This window comes from Primulina eburnea, chromosome 3, assembly GCF_022965805.1.
Source record: "Primulina eburnea isolate SZY01 chromosome 3, ASM2296580v1, whole genome shotgun sequence".
Classification (NCBI taxonomy): Eukaryota; Viridiplantae; Streptophyta; class Magnoliopsida; order Lamiales; family Gesneriaceae; genus Primulina; species Primulina eburnea.
The window spans coordinates 47,986,782-48,001,150 of NC_133103.1; the positions used below are offsets into that span (position 1 = coordinate 47,986,782).

The 14,369-nt window shown below is 34.1% G+C and overlaps 1 protein-coding gene across 1 annotated transcript; it reads right to left on the reverse strand.

The window, feature by feature from the left end:
* Positions 1–38: 38 nt before the first annotated feature.
* LOC140827744 (importin beta-like SAD2) lies at positions 39–9,958 on the reverse strand. Its single transcript, XM_073190558.1, has 22 exons — positions 9,657–9,958; positions 9,267–9,402; positions 8,947–9,034; positions 8,535–8,687; positions 8,086–8,248; positions 7,528–7,712; positions 7,245–7,418; positions 6,429–6,574; positions 6,197–6,320; positions 5,933–6,113; positions 5,409–5,568; positions 5,273–5,314; positions 5,069–5,187; positions 4,786–4,984; positions 4,221–4,352; positions 2,892–2,995; positions 2,613–2,792; positions 1,984–2,123; positions 1,747–1,886; positions 1,456–1,616; positions 930–1,056; positions 39–823 (listed from the first exon to the last, which is right to left on the reverse strand). The coding sequence occupies exons 1-22, from the start codon at positions 9,744–9,746 to the stop codon at positions 657–659; spliced, it is 3,111 nt and encodes a 1,036-aa protein (XP_073046659.1). The 5' UTR covers positions 9,747–9,958; the 3' UTR covers positions 39–656.
* Between the last annotated feature and the right edge of the window lie 4,411 nt (positions 9,959–14,369).

A 14,369-nucleotide genomic window follows, 5' to 3' on the forward strand; every position in this document is an offset into this window, starting at 1 on the left:
CCGTAGGTAGCAGGAAGAAACACGAGTACCACAAAAAATAAAATCGCAACTCTTTCCCGGCAAAAAATAATACATCCAGTTTTACAGCCCGAGGAAGATTCCAATTCTATGCACAGAGATCAAAACATCCCAAAACTTGGACCGACCAATGGGGAGAAAATATATCGACACAACACAACCATGCCCAAAGACAAATGTCAGGACAGGAGTCCGAACCAAAAGAATTCAAAATACAACCACCAATTATTTATCCAGACCGACGCACAAACACACCTCATGATTCATCTACACCCCACTTTTATACCAAACAGAGGGGCTTATAATTAACATTCCTCAAGTTGACACGGCACTTCATAAAAATGGTACATCTAGTACCTAGCATCTTCTCATAGAGAAGGGCTAAATTCACCTATTGGGGTATTATGAGAACTCACTCGTTAAAGTGTTGACGAGAACCTGAGTTCCCTACATTGTATGGCCACCTTGGTTTTCAAGAAATTTGGCATAAGGCGGAACTATAATGACTGCACAAACAATCTGACACTACCAAAGACCTGAAGCGGCTCCTGGTTTATCATAACCATTATTGGACTAACCAAAAGAATCAGGTGGAACTTGACCTTGATCAAATCAACAACCATCAAGAAAACAAAAAATTAAGAAGCAGCAGCAGTTGCTTCTGCCGCCTTAGCCAATTTTTCTTTTTCAATTTCCATTTTTCTCTGTTCAGCATGCTGGGCAATACCATTTGCTAGTGCCTGATAATGGAAATCGAGCGTCTGTGTGAGGCTCTGGAACCTTAATGGATCAGATGCTTGCAAAACTACACAATTAAATAAAACAGGGATAAGAAAACAATGTAAAAAATATAACAAGACATCATCTTAATGCATTCCAGGCTAGAACAAGACAAAAGGCTAGAGATTCACCTTTGATAGTGTCCACAAAGAAAACAAAAGGGTCGACATCATCAATAGGTGATTGCAACTCCTCATCATCACTGAAATCGTCATCTGAATCTTCATCATCAGATTCAGTAGTACGGAAAGCCTTGGCCTGTATTCCAAAGAGACGGGCCATAAATATATAATTTTAAAATATGCATCAGAAAAAATAACAGATACAAGGAATTTATAATGATCAAAGATGATCTTCAGTACATATCTAGCCTCCCTCATAAATGAAGGCTGAACATGTTGCTGTTTTATGCCAGGGAAAATATAAGTGCATGAAGAAGCCAAGGTTATTACAATTTTAAAATCAAAGAGAACAAAAACCCAATCAAATTTAAGTAATGTAGCCAAATTGAAGTCGAACAAAAAGAATTTTGAAGTAGCTTTCAAGTTCTTCACAAAAAATAAAAATGAAGGGATTATCATGCCACTGCTTTATTTACAGATCCCATTGTGAAAAATCTTCACAGCTAATTTTTAAGCTTTAAGAATTGATACCCACCCGAGCAGCCAATTTCTGTAGTTTCAAGCTGTCAGCTTCATCTGCATCCTCTGCATCAACCCCCATCTCCTTGTCGGACTCATCACCATCATCATCATCGGTTTGAAAATTTTCCATATCATCATCGTCATCACCCTCTTCCTCTTCCTCCTTTGCAGCCTCTGCCCACAAATTTAAACATTCATACACCATACATAAAATATGTAAATGAATCACTTATGTCCTAAACTTGTTTCAATATTTCTTGTGAAATAACATAAATATGAGCTGTAAAGAAGAATAAACCCACACCTGCAACTTGATCTTTGTAGGCCACCAGCAGGTCAAGAGTAGACTTGAAAACACGATCCAGAGCTTCTCCGGGTAACCGATCTGCAGGAAGTGGGATCAATGAAGTCAAGCCGAGACAGCATACTTTTTTGTCTTGCTCCCTGCAAACATAGAAAGGATATAATCCCAAATGGATATTTCTTTCCAGTAAGGAAAATGATTGTGGCAAGGAATCAAGGAATGGAAATAATCCCAAACCTTTTAAAATTAGCACGTGCTCCACTCTTTTTAGTTTGTTGTAGCATCTGGAACCATAGGTTGAAAACTTCTGTTGCAACATTAAGCTTTTGCAGTATGTTGAGTGCCAAAGATGGGTTATAGTATAGAGCATCAGCAACCTAACAAATATCATCAAACTTGCCTGTCTTAGCCCCAATTTTTATATTTGAACACAGGAAAATCCATCAATGCATCAGGCTGTTGAATAAATGCACGAAGCCATAAAGTAATAACGAAAAGTCTTCGATTCCCTTCCCTAATATGCAACACATAATTGTCCAAAATTTATTCCATTCTTGGTCAAAGATGAAAAAAAGCCAGGTAACAAGTAGTGCATCACTCAATTCAGAGTTGAGATGACTTCTCGTCACCATAATATATAAACAATGCCAAAAAAAAATTTGCAAATAAAAAAATGATTTTGCGTATTAATAGCAAATATTCAATTCTGGTCAGTGGCGCATGTGAAAATGAAACACATTCAAGAAACAATTTTCAAGGGAATGACAAATGTCGAAAGGTGATTGTAGTCCATTAGGCTGACTACCATGGCAGAGCAGAATATATGGAAAGGGGCTTTGGCGCATAAAAATAATAATTTTCCTTACCACTAATATCAAGAGGCATTTCAAACTAGGTCTCTCTGTACGACGTAGACGCTCTATAGTGATTCTCAAATAAGGCTCAACCCAATGATCTACATGTCCCCTGCAGTTCTGGAATACCACCTGAATAAGCTTGGGTGCTGGATCAATATCACCATCCTCAAGGTTTTTATCAGCCATAACCTGCAGGATTATTAACACAAAACACATAACTAGATGGTACTAGTTTCCTAGCTCAATTTCAGTTCAGAGACTGAATTTAATAATAATAAATTCACTAACAGATGAAATCATGTTCCAAAGGCTTTGCTGGTAATCTGGTTCCTTGCATGTGAGGAAATGCGCAGTACTTCTAGATATATAGTTGTCTAAAGGCACCAAGATGTCTGAGCAAATCAACAAGAACCACAGTATTACAGAAGTTTACAGAAGCTGATACAAGAAGTCAGTAGTAGTCATAAGGCCAAAGAAAAACAAACACTTAATGGTTGTCTCTTTTTACTTATTTGAAAACAATACTGGAAATAAAAATAATACAAAATTGTAACTAATTCAACAGAAAGCCCTATCAAACCACGGATAATTGCAAGCTCAAAAAGCACACAGATCTTAAAGATAACAAAGCAGTATATGAAACATCCCCCAAACACAATAGACCAATAAAACTGTTGAAGTTGGACTGCCAAAATCTCTCATAGCTTGTCAGTGAGTGCCAGGGCAAAATGCTTTTAACTCTGAAAATTTGCCATTAATGACGTACAAAATTGTTTGGCAATGAGACCTTACACATGATTAAAATGCAAGACAAATACAACCATCAGAATTCAGAATTTAGCAACGCTGAAAAACACCAATATCGTTAATGCACCCTTTGAAGACCACATGTAAACATCATAGCACCACCCAGAAGTGTTGGTAATAATGGTTCTAGTGGTTCTGTGGTTGTGGTAACAATGGTAGAAGGGATACTTCTCATCTAAGCACCAGCTGTTGAAAAGAACAGAAAAACATTCAACTAGAAAGCTACAAATAATGCAAGGACCAATCAGCTCAAGCACCGTTTGGTGTGATGGAAGGGGATTAGCTAATCACACACCTTTGTTCCAACATCTGATTCAACTTTTACATATGATTAGAGTTATATATCATTATGTTATCAATATATCATCCATCATTTATCATCTCATCCCACGAGCCACCAAATGGTTATAAATCATTACGTTATCATATGAGGGATACAAACAAATTACTTACAATCTTCAAAAACCAAGGTGCTGAATAAAATCACTACAGTTCTCAGAAGTTAATTTGGCAGAGTATCACAGAGGAATAGTCAAGAAAGCTAATAGCATTAGAAATTTAAGCACGTACCATGGAATGTTATTGTGGCCTTATCGGATTGGAGTGTCATCAATTAAATTAAATATTAAATAAGTTCCAAATAGTCTATATATAAACCATAAGCAAAATGTCAAAGAAGCACAAGGAAGCAGCAGAACGCAAAAATGTCAAAGAAGCATGAGGAAGAAGCAAAAACAAAACAAGGAATCAAACGGCATCATACTGATGAGAACAGATTTTTCCGGACAAAACAAAACAGCAGCAGCGTACTTGGGAAAAAGTCAATGGCCCAATCAGCCAGAGTTTCCATCATTAATGGCCATAGACTCCACATCTCCAGGGAGATCGTGGGGGAGAAAAAAGTCATGTACGAGACTATCTCCAAAACTTCCTCAAAGACCTCTGCACAAATGCATATAATCATAAGAACAAAAACATAACAGAAGTACTAAAGCTTTTGTGGAGATATAATTCTTTCCCGTTAACAATTTTTGACATATTTTAAGCTAGCAGGTTCCTTAGACCAAGACTCCAAGCAGTTTGACTTTGAGGAATCAAGATTACATTAATAAAAACTCGACAGATAAATTATGGAAAAGTGGATGGTAAAAAAAATTATTAAGTTGATCAAAATGGTTTAACTAGTGATGCATTGTAAGTTGATCAAAGTGGTTAAACTAACAAAAAAATAGGATTTAGATCAAAACAATTGGAGAATTTTTGTAATACAATTATCCAAAGAATCAAAAAATATTAAGCATCTGAGAGACGGAAGAAACGACAAGTCGGATGAGCATGCAAACGGATAAATGATTAAACATGTTCGGATCCCGACCTTGTCCATCAGTAGTCAGCATCCTGCGCATTATCGGGAGTAAAGTTGGTTCAATATGAACAAATAGATTAGGAAGCCTGCTAATTGACTCAAGAATTGTGCTTATGGCACGCAAGCAACCAACAGCAGCCAAAGCACCGGGATCGTCACCTTCATCATTTGCTTCAGAGGTACTCATGCACTTCCAAAATGCAGCAGCCTAAAAATCAAAAGTGTAGGTAATTTAAAAAATATATTATTAAATCTCAATTCAAGATTACAAATATGCGTAGAATAGTCTCACCAGATTCTGGCATAATCCAAGAGCATAAGGAGACATCTCTTCTCCAAACTTGTCCACTATTGTCTCTAGAGTAAACACCAAATCTTCACTCTCGACCTCATTCATAAGTTTAAAGAATTCTGAAAAAATGGACTCAGAATTTAGATCAGAACTGTTAAAAGCTGCAGCTTCAAGAAAAGAAAGGCGGACAGGGTCTTAAAATACCATCAAGTAATTGTGGAAGAATTGGTCTAATCTCGTCCAAGTCTGAACATTAAAAATGGCCGAGTAAATGAATATCAATCATTGAAGAAGTAAATCAAAACAGATAAAAACAAAGACAATGCCCAGAAAACAGAACCTTGGCAAGCTTCCACATACGACCGCAATGCAAAAACAGAATCAACACGAACAGGAAGTTCTGGGTCGCGCATTCCAGCAACAATGCTGTGCAATGCTCTACTGAAGTTATTTGGATCAGAGAAATTGATATGTGCATATTGTCCTGCAACCCATGCTGCCTAAAATCCAATGATATCAACAAGAATAAAACAAGAGCAGAAGCTCAAAACAGTAAGAGTGGTGGCAACAAATGGACTTAAACTAATGTAAAGGATCGGATCATAATAGTATGATAAGATCGACAAATCTTCTCAGCACGGATAAGATCTAAGAACCATGTAATGTCAGACCTTATAACATGATAACTGTATTACGGTAATTATTTGACACAAGTAAATTAATGAAAACAAACTTTCCATATCTATGTTTTGATAACTACCACATGGATAAAATGATGCAACTATAACCTTATAATATATCACCGAGGATGGGAATGAGAGTCAAAAGAAGGAAATAACTGTAATACAAGTTAAGAGACCCTACCTTGGCTCTAAGATGTCCGACAGAACTGCTGAACTCGGGAAATACATGCTGTACAAGCATCCGCTCCAGCTCAGATTTGTAAGGTTCAGTTTGCTTCAGTTTATCACATAAAGCTCCAATGGCAAGAAGGGCTCCATCTTTTTGCCTATACGGCTTATATTCCACAGCTGCTTCATCATATCTAGGTTGAGAAAAGTGGAAAGATTATAGTCATTATATTCTTATAGGATGGGATAAATGTGTGTAGAACAGCATCATGTATACCTGGTAAAAATCTGTACAATAAATGATATGAACTTATGAAGGTTCTCCTTTCCACGTTTTCGAACCAACTCACTCACAAAATCCATAGCAGCAGTTCTGGGACTGTATAAATCTTCGATTATGTCTGCAGAAGCATGAGAAATTTTTTTATTATAAATATAGCTAATTAATGCATCCTTAGCTCTTCAAAAAAGAATAACAAATTGCACAGATAACAAGATATCTAACACACCATATCCCTTCCTCACATACTCAGACGGGTCTTCATCCCAGAGTATTTGATCATTGTCATTGAAGCACATCAGCGGAAAGATGATCTCAAACAGAACAATATCGAGTCTTGGTTGCAGCTGACTATACATATTACTTTTTGAAATACTGCATGGTGGATAAAACATGAATTAAAACCAGGGGCACTGGATATCATTAGCCACAACCATCCTTCTAAAAACAGATATCACATGTTTACACTGAATGGGTTCCAATGAGAGTAAAATTTGCCATCAATATTCACACTATAGTCATCAGTTGCGCGAAAGCTGTATATTCAGTTCTTGTCAGTACTGGAAACATTCCCCACCCAGAAATCACACAAATATCATGACAAAAGAAGGTCAAAGATGAACTGCACTTCAGGTCAGTACTGGAAACATTCCCCACCCAGAAATCACACAAATATCATGACAAAAGAAGGTCAAAGATGAACTGCACTTCAGGTCGTTCATAACCAACTTCTTGAGTTAACTCATATTATAAATACTTTGGCCACAGGGTGATGTCATTGTAAAAGTGCTTGTGTCCAGGCACTCAATGATGTATCATAATACCAAACACCAAATAGAGAATTTCCAAATTCAGATAAGGGACCTTAGAGGAGTTTATTTTCCTTTAAAAGAGATATTAAGGAAAAAACTAAGTCCTGGACCTCATGGTTGGTCATCCCTTACTTGTAAAAATAGGTGGCCAACAGGAAGGTTTTTGGCAAAAAAAATTTAAGGAAAAAAAATCAGTATTTGGATATATATTTATCGAAATCTACGATACAAACCTATTGCTCAGGTATTGCAAAATAAGGTTGATTACTCTGTCAGGCAAGTAGCCACCAACACGGATCACATTCAACAAATTTAGATGGCATTCCAAAATTTTTCCCGCATAATTCTTCTGGAACATCTGGGCAAAAGCTTTATTATCTGGGTTCTGAAGTTTTAGGTCTCCAAATCTAAGACAAAGAAAGAGAAAAGATATTAACTGATTCTGCTCTAGGCAATCAATCCCAAATCACAATCCACGGGATTAGGCCGGAATTAAGCACTTGATTGTGAACCTACCGAGTGAAAAGGCGGTTTAATATGTGGACGGTCCACTTCTTCACTTCCCACCATCCCCATGACTTTCTCAGCTCGGGATCAGCAGGTTGGCCTTCTACAGGCACAGGCCTCTCTAGTATGTTTAAGAAAAGAACCATCCAGGAATTAAATAGATTGGGATCAGACAACTGCTTTGGAATCTCCAACTGAAAGATGTGTAACAACAGTATGAGATCAAATATAAAATAAAGGTCCTGCAGAGTAAATAAAGCCAGAAATAAAATTTTAGCTCGCAGCAAGAGATTGAGAAATTTTCACTACAACTTGAGTCTAAAACCAAACAGATGGAGTTAAGCAATACACTTGATACGATAAACCAGAAAATCAGATAAAATCTGCCAGACTGCAGAACCCTTTCTCATGCAATGCAGGATCTTTCCACCAAATGTTTGAGAAAAGCGGCATCATATAAAAAAATTCAAGCACCTCTAGGTCAAAATACACCTCCCCTAATCCAGTAACGTGTAAATATAAAAGCCACCTGTGACCCATTTGAATATTTAAGAAACACGCACTTACATATATAGATGACCAAAATGTTTTGCAAATCAGCTTGATTAAATCTGCTACTTCAACAGAAGGGTTTGCAATCTCAACGAGCTGTTTAAATATGTATAGCAGATGAGGAAATGTTTCCTCAACAATGTCATGAACTGGTACTCTCTCCTCATCTGATTTAAACCTGATAATGATAAACAGTCAGGAAATGAGATATGAATCAAATAATAACACTTTCGCTATTGAATATCTATTAATTGGAGAATTGGCAGTAGAAGAAAGAGGATTTCACAAGAGAACAACTATATCGCACTGAAACAGACAGTTAAGATTAACAGAGATATATTTCTACTCGTAAAAAGACATAGGAAACAAGACAGACACAGTCACACAGTAGAAGCTCCTGATAATTCAACTCCGACATACATGTATTGTAGAAAATTTGAAAATAGCTAGCTTTACAAACTCACTCGTATTTTCTGGAAATAATTCTAAGGACAAACAAAGCTCCATAAATTTGTTGGTCCTGCTGCAAATTATGCTTCACCCAATTGAGAAGGTTTGGCCATTGCTCTGGGTAGTCTGCATGTACAATCGTTTTCAAGCATTCTCCTAGCTGTGATCTGTTAATAAAGAGATATAACAATGATCGGCAAACTAAACCACTGACAAGATAAACCATTCAAAAACAACCAGGTAGCCTGAGATGATTACCAACAATAAAATTGTATTGTGGGGTTTTAGAAGATAAATATTTAGAAAACATGATGTCATCCCAGACTAGACTGAAAAGCAGATAGTTCATTTTAAACAGTAGTGGTTAACAAAGAGGATAATTTGTCCAGTAGGTTAAATAAGAGATTAGAAATAATTAATCAATACCTCAAAAGCTGGGGAACTTGGGTGACAAAATTGAGAATATTCTGCCTGATAACGTCCTTGTCATCCGGCAAAATTTTTGACTGTTCACCTATCACCACAGAACATGGGTCCAAGTAGGTTTTAATCAGAATCACCACAGAATGTTTATAGATCCTATGCTTATAAATATTGAGAACATGGTCCTGCTAGTTCTAGGATTCACAAAGGGAAGAACGCATTTATGAGTACGACAACTAGGAAACAAAAAACGTGTATCTGATATATACTTCCAAAGGTAAAATAAAACGTTCAAGTACTTCTATTGAGACAAAAAAAATTACCAGGATCATGAGGCGCCCAGTTCTTGGCCACGAAATTCTTGAAATGAATGCTGGCCACCTGTCTGACAGCCATGTCGCAATTCCCGTCTATTATGATCTGCAACACCCTCACTAAATGCTGAGGCGCATACTGAAACTGCAAAACAATCGATCGACATCACAATTACTGCTCAAAATCTTTCCTCCGCATCTTTAAACTTTGACACGTGTAATCAGAATAAATAAAGGATACACGCAAACAACTTTCACTGCAAAACTACACCAAATCCAATCATGAACTCCATAAAGTTCGTCTCATTATAGATTCATCTCATTATCCACAAGCTTCTCACGGGGCACAGAAACAAACATAGCAAAAAATCTTCGGCAAAAAAACTATTCGGTGTTCACCTGATTGAGACTTTCTTCCGCAGCCTTGCGTTCAATCGGATAGGGGCTCAACGCACCTTGAAAGATCACACACAAGCTCTGAAGATCCATCGCACGTATTCTTTTTCAGCTCCCGATATGTATATACTCACACAAATACGACACAAAGTGGGGGATCTAACACAATTAAATTAACTCCAAACCCTAGAAGAGGAGAATTTCCGAGGAATTGATTCTCTTTCTAGGGTTTAGAGAGAGGAATTGGAGGAAGAAGTGGCGGAGGGAGAGAGCCTGTGCTGTGCTACTATAAATAATTAGGGTTTAGAGAGGGGTTGTTTAACCAACACTATATATGCCAACCAAATATTACCCAATTTATTATATATTTAATCGTTTTAAATAGTAATTCATATTTTTAAATATTAATTCATATATTATTTTATAAAAAAATTAATTCGTTTCGAATATTAAATAAATAGATTATATCATTTTTGTCTTACCAATAAATATTATAATGAATTATAAGAAAATAATCAAAGTAAATTTAACAATAAAACACTTAAAAATATTAATTAAAACAAAAATTTGTGTGAGACATGAGAAATAATCCAAGTAAATTAATAAGTAAGACACTTAAAAATATTAATTAAGACAAAAACTTGTGTGAGACGGTCTCACGGATCGTATCTGTGAGACGAATTTCTTATTTGGATCATCCATGAAAAAGTATTACTTTTTATGTTAAGAATTGGGTAGGGTTGACTCGTCTCACAGATTAAGATCCGTGAGACGGCCTCACATTAGACTCACTAATTAATTAATATGTTGATACATCCTCTATTTTTTTCAAAAACAAAGCACATTTGACCTTTGTATTAAAATCTAAAATATATTTATCTTGTTTACAATAGGTTTTACATTGTATTTTTAAAACATACAGTTTTATTGTTTTAAATATGCATTATTTTATATGCGAAGTTTTTTTGTTTTTATTTTTACAACTGGTGTCAATATAATTTTTTCACTTGCAGTGTCCCTCGTCAATCATTATAGTGATAATTATATGGCTTACTATCAAGGATATTTGATGGTTTTTTGCTTATATGAGTTGTATTCTGATTTGACAAAAACTTGTGTGAGACGGTCTCACGGGTCGTATTTGTGAGACGGATCTCTTATTTGGGTCATCCATGAAAAAATATTACTTTTTATGCTAATAGTATTACTTTTTATTGTGAATATCAATAAAATTGACTCGTCTCACATAGTAAGATCCGTGAGACGGTCTCATATGAGACTCACTCTTCTGATTTATATTGTGATTTTAATACACATGTTTCAAATGTGCATGCTTTATTTTGAACATTAAGTTTTTATAAGGCTAATGCATTTTTCTCCACTCAAAGGAATCTCAATCATTTATATGTTTGATTGATTTATATATATATATATATATATATATATATATATATATATATATATATATATATATATATATGGTTTTATAATATTTTTATTTCATGAGCTATATGATTTTGTAAAAAATCAAAGGTTTATGTAAAGATAAATAAATATTTTAGTAATATTGAAATGTGGATGAGATATGATTTTTATAGATGAACAAATTTACTAAAATTGTTCTTTTTAAAATATTGTGTTAAAAAAACAGATAACTTTTTAATCTGAGGGTATTTTTGGTACTTGAAAATTAGAGCATAACGTTAAAATTAATTATTTTACACCTCAATCTTAATAATATATTAACAGATAAAGATTTCACTTGCTATATTGCTTATATTTCTTGACTTCTCTCAAGATTTTTAACAAAATTTCAATTAGTATTTTTTTTATTTGTTCTTGCCCCTTAAAAGCTAGATAAACTGATAAAAATTGTCGAAAGTAATTTTCTCGTATTCTATATATATAGATAAAAATGTAATAATTTCACTTATTCGTAATCGTTCATTAATCAGCTTATTATTGATCACTTGTCCGAAATCGAAATCTAAATTAAAACTTCTATAATTGGAATTATCAGTCTTCTATAATAGTTAGATGAAAATTCAATTTATCTTATAATAATATGAGTTATTAAAATATTTTATAAATATGATATTAAAATATAATAATATGATCATTTCATCGGGTTGACGAGAGGGGTATAGTTTTACTTTCAATTTATCTAGTTGGGCTTTTCTTTTTGGATGCCATGTTTGATTTTTCTTGATCGGACTTTTTATTATTATTATTATTATTATTATTATTATTATTATTATTATTATTATATATATATATATATATATATATATATATATATATATATATATATATATATATTATTGTGCCTTTGACGAAGTATGTAGGATGTGATAATTGAATGATTAATAATTTGATTGATAAATGGTTGATATGATAATATATATAATTTGAGTGATATATAATATCATGTGTAGTGTGAAATTAATGATATGGATAAAATCATGATAAATATTTTATTGACCAAAATACCCTTCTAATTAATATTTTATTTATTAAACCATTAATATTCTTTCTTCCCCCAAACCTAGAGGCCGGCTTTCGATACATCACAGATCAATTGAAAACCCTCTCACTTCTCTTCGTCGGTGAAGATTGAAAGCTGAGGCGAAATCCGTGAAATATCTGAATCGAAGAGGCAACAGAGAGCTTGAGCATGTTTTTCTGAGTTTAATTTTCTTTTCTTACAGGTGAGATCAGATATGAATCGACAAAAAAAGTTCGAGCCAGTGGAAGAGAGCAAGAGCAACCTGTGAAAACAATTAATTGTGAGTTCCTCTCGAGAAATTTATTCACATAGAGTTTTAATTCCGAGTGTAACAGAAATCATTTAGCTAGTTTGCCGCAGCTTAGCCATTATTTAGGCTTTTTTTAACTGCATTATTTGTAACAACAGTAGAAGAACACACCAAACAAACGACACCATAACATTATTCTTTTCTACAATTCATTTTTACCATAAATAAAAAACACGAAAACAGAAATCGCTCAAAAATCTACTGTCCAAGGCGTTATGTAAAAGATTCAACGTCAGAAATCACACGTAGCTTAAATCTAAATTTCTAGTTTTACCTTCGAAGAAGCAACAAAATCTTCAGATCTATAATAGGTATGAGGATTTCGTACTACCCTGTCGACTTCAAAATTCTTCAGCACCGATCAAGGGCACGAAGTGTACTGATGAAGAAATTAGGAAAATGACGTAAAGACTACACATATGCAAATTTGATTTTATAAATCAGGGGTATTTAGGAAATTACTATGTACTGGAGTTGTGGGATATGTTTTATCCTTCTTCTATGACTGGCTCTCTTGTCCAACACACACAGTCAAAGCTGTCCCACAAATAGTCAATGTCAAGTTTATAAATCAAAGCAAACAAACATTAATAATTATCCACCCTTAACCTATACTAACCAAACTGGGCCTTTGAGTACCAGAGATTGAGTTTACTTGAAGGAACAATACAACTATACAAGTTTAAGAATGGCAACGGCCAAACGTGGAACCCTTATCGCCAAGGAAAATAGGACTTGTCCCGTCGTTTTTTTAGACTCGGCCGGTCTTGCCTCAAAATCCGACGAGTCCAACCTGAAACCGATACATTTAATTTTAAAAAATTTAAATAAATCTGAGATTTTCCAGGATCTGCCACTGGATCCCATTGATTCTTCCCTGAAACCCATATGACGGGGTTTAACCTGCTGTAATATTTTGATAATTTTTTTTAGAGTTTGGTTATTACTTAATGTTGTCTTAAAATGGGTCGATTTTTTCGGTATTGTTAATTGGCAAGTAAAAAAATTGTATAATTTTATTTAATTTGTTATTAAACAATCATTTATATCTTTTCCATTGGTGTAAAATGAATCAATCGCTGTTATTTAAAAATTTTCATGAATCAAATCATTATACTCAAATAAAATTTACTGATCCAAACATAATATAAATATTTAATAAATAGATAAACTATTTATATAAAAATCATAGATTATTCAAAGATTACAAATATAATTATTAGGTTGTACAATTACTATTTTAAAAAGTCACATCCATAACAAAGAAAATTACAAATATTTAATTGTATTTTATATATATATATATATATATATATATATATATATATATTAATAATAATTTGTCGAATGTTTTAAAAAACTATCTAAAAAAATCAAATGCACGACATGTAACACGTGCATTGTATAATTTTTAGCGGGTCCAATCGGATTAGGTCTGTTTAGTTTTGACACGGGTTTCAAGTTTGTCCAAACATGTTCGAGCCATGCCACATTGTCATTCCTAATTATAACATCAGTTGTGATATATTTTTAAATGATAATTTATTTTTGACACATTTGAAATCAAAGTGTAAAATTATTTCTCATTAATGAGTTCTATATTTCCAAACGAAGTGTGATTGATGCTGTGGATTTGGGGGATGTCAAAAATTTGTGTGAGACGGTCTCACGGGTCGAATTTGTGAGATATATATCTTATTTGGGTCATCCGTGAAAAAGTATGATTTTTTATGCTAATAGTACTACTTTTTATTGTGATATGAGCAGAGTTGACCCGTCTCACAAATTATTATCCGTGAGACGGTCTCACATGAGACACACTCATCTTTTGATAAAGCCTATATGTTAATTTACATAAATGTTTTATTAAACAAGCTATTTAAAAACAGTAGTAAATAAT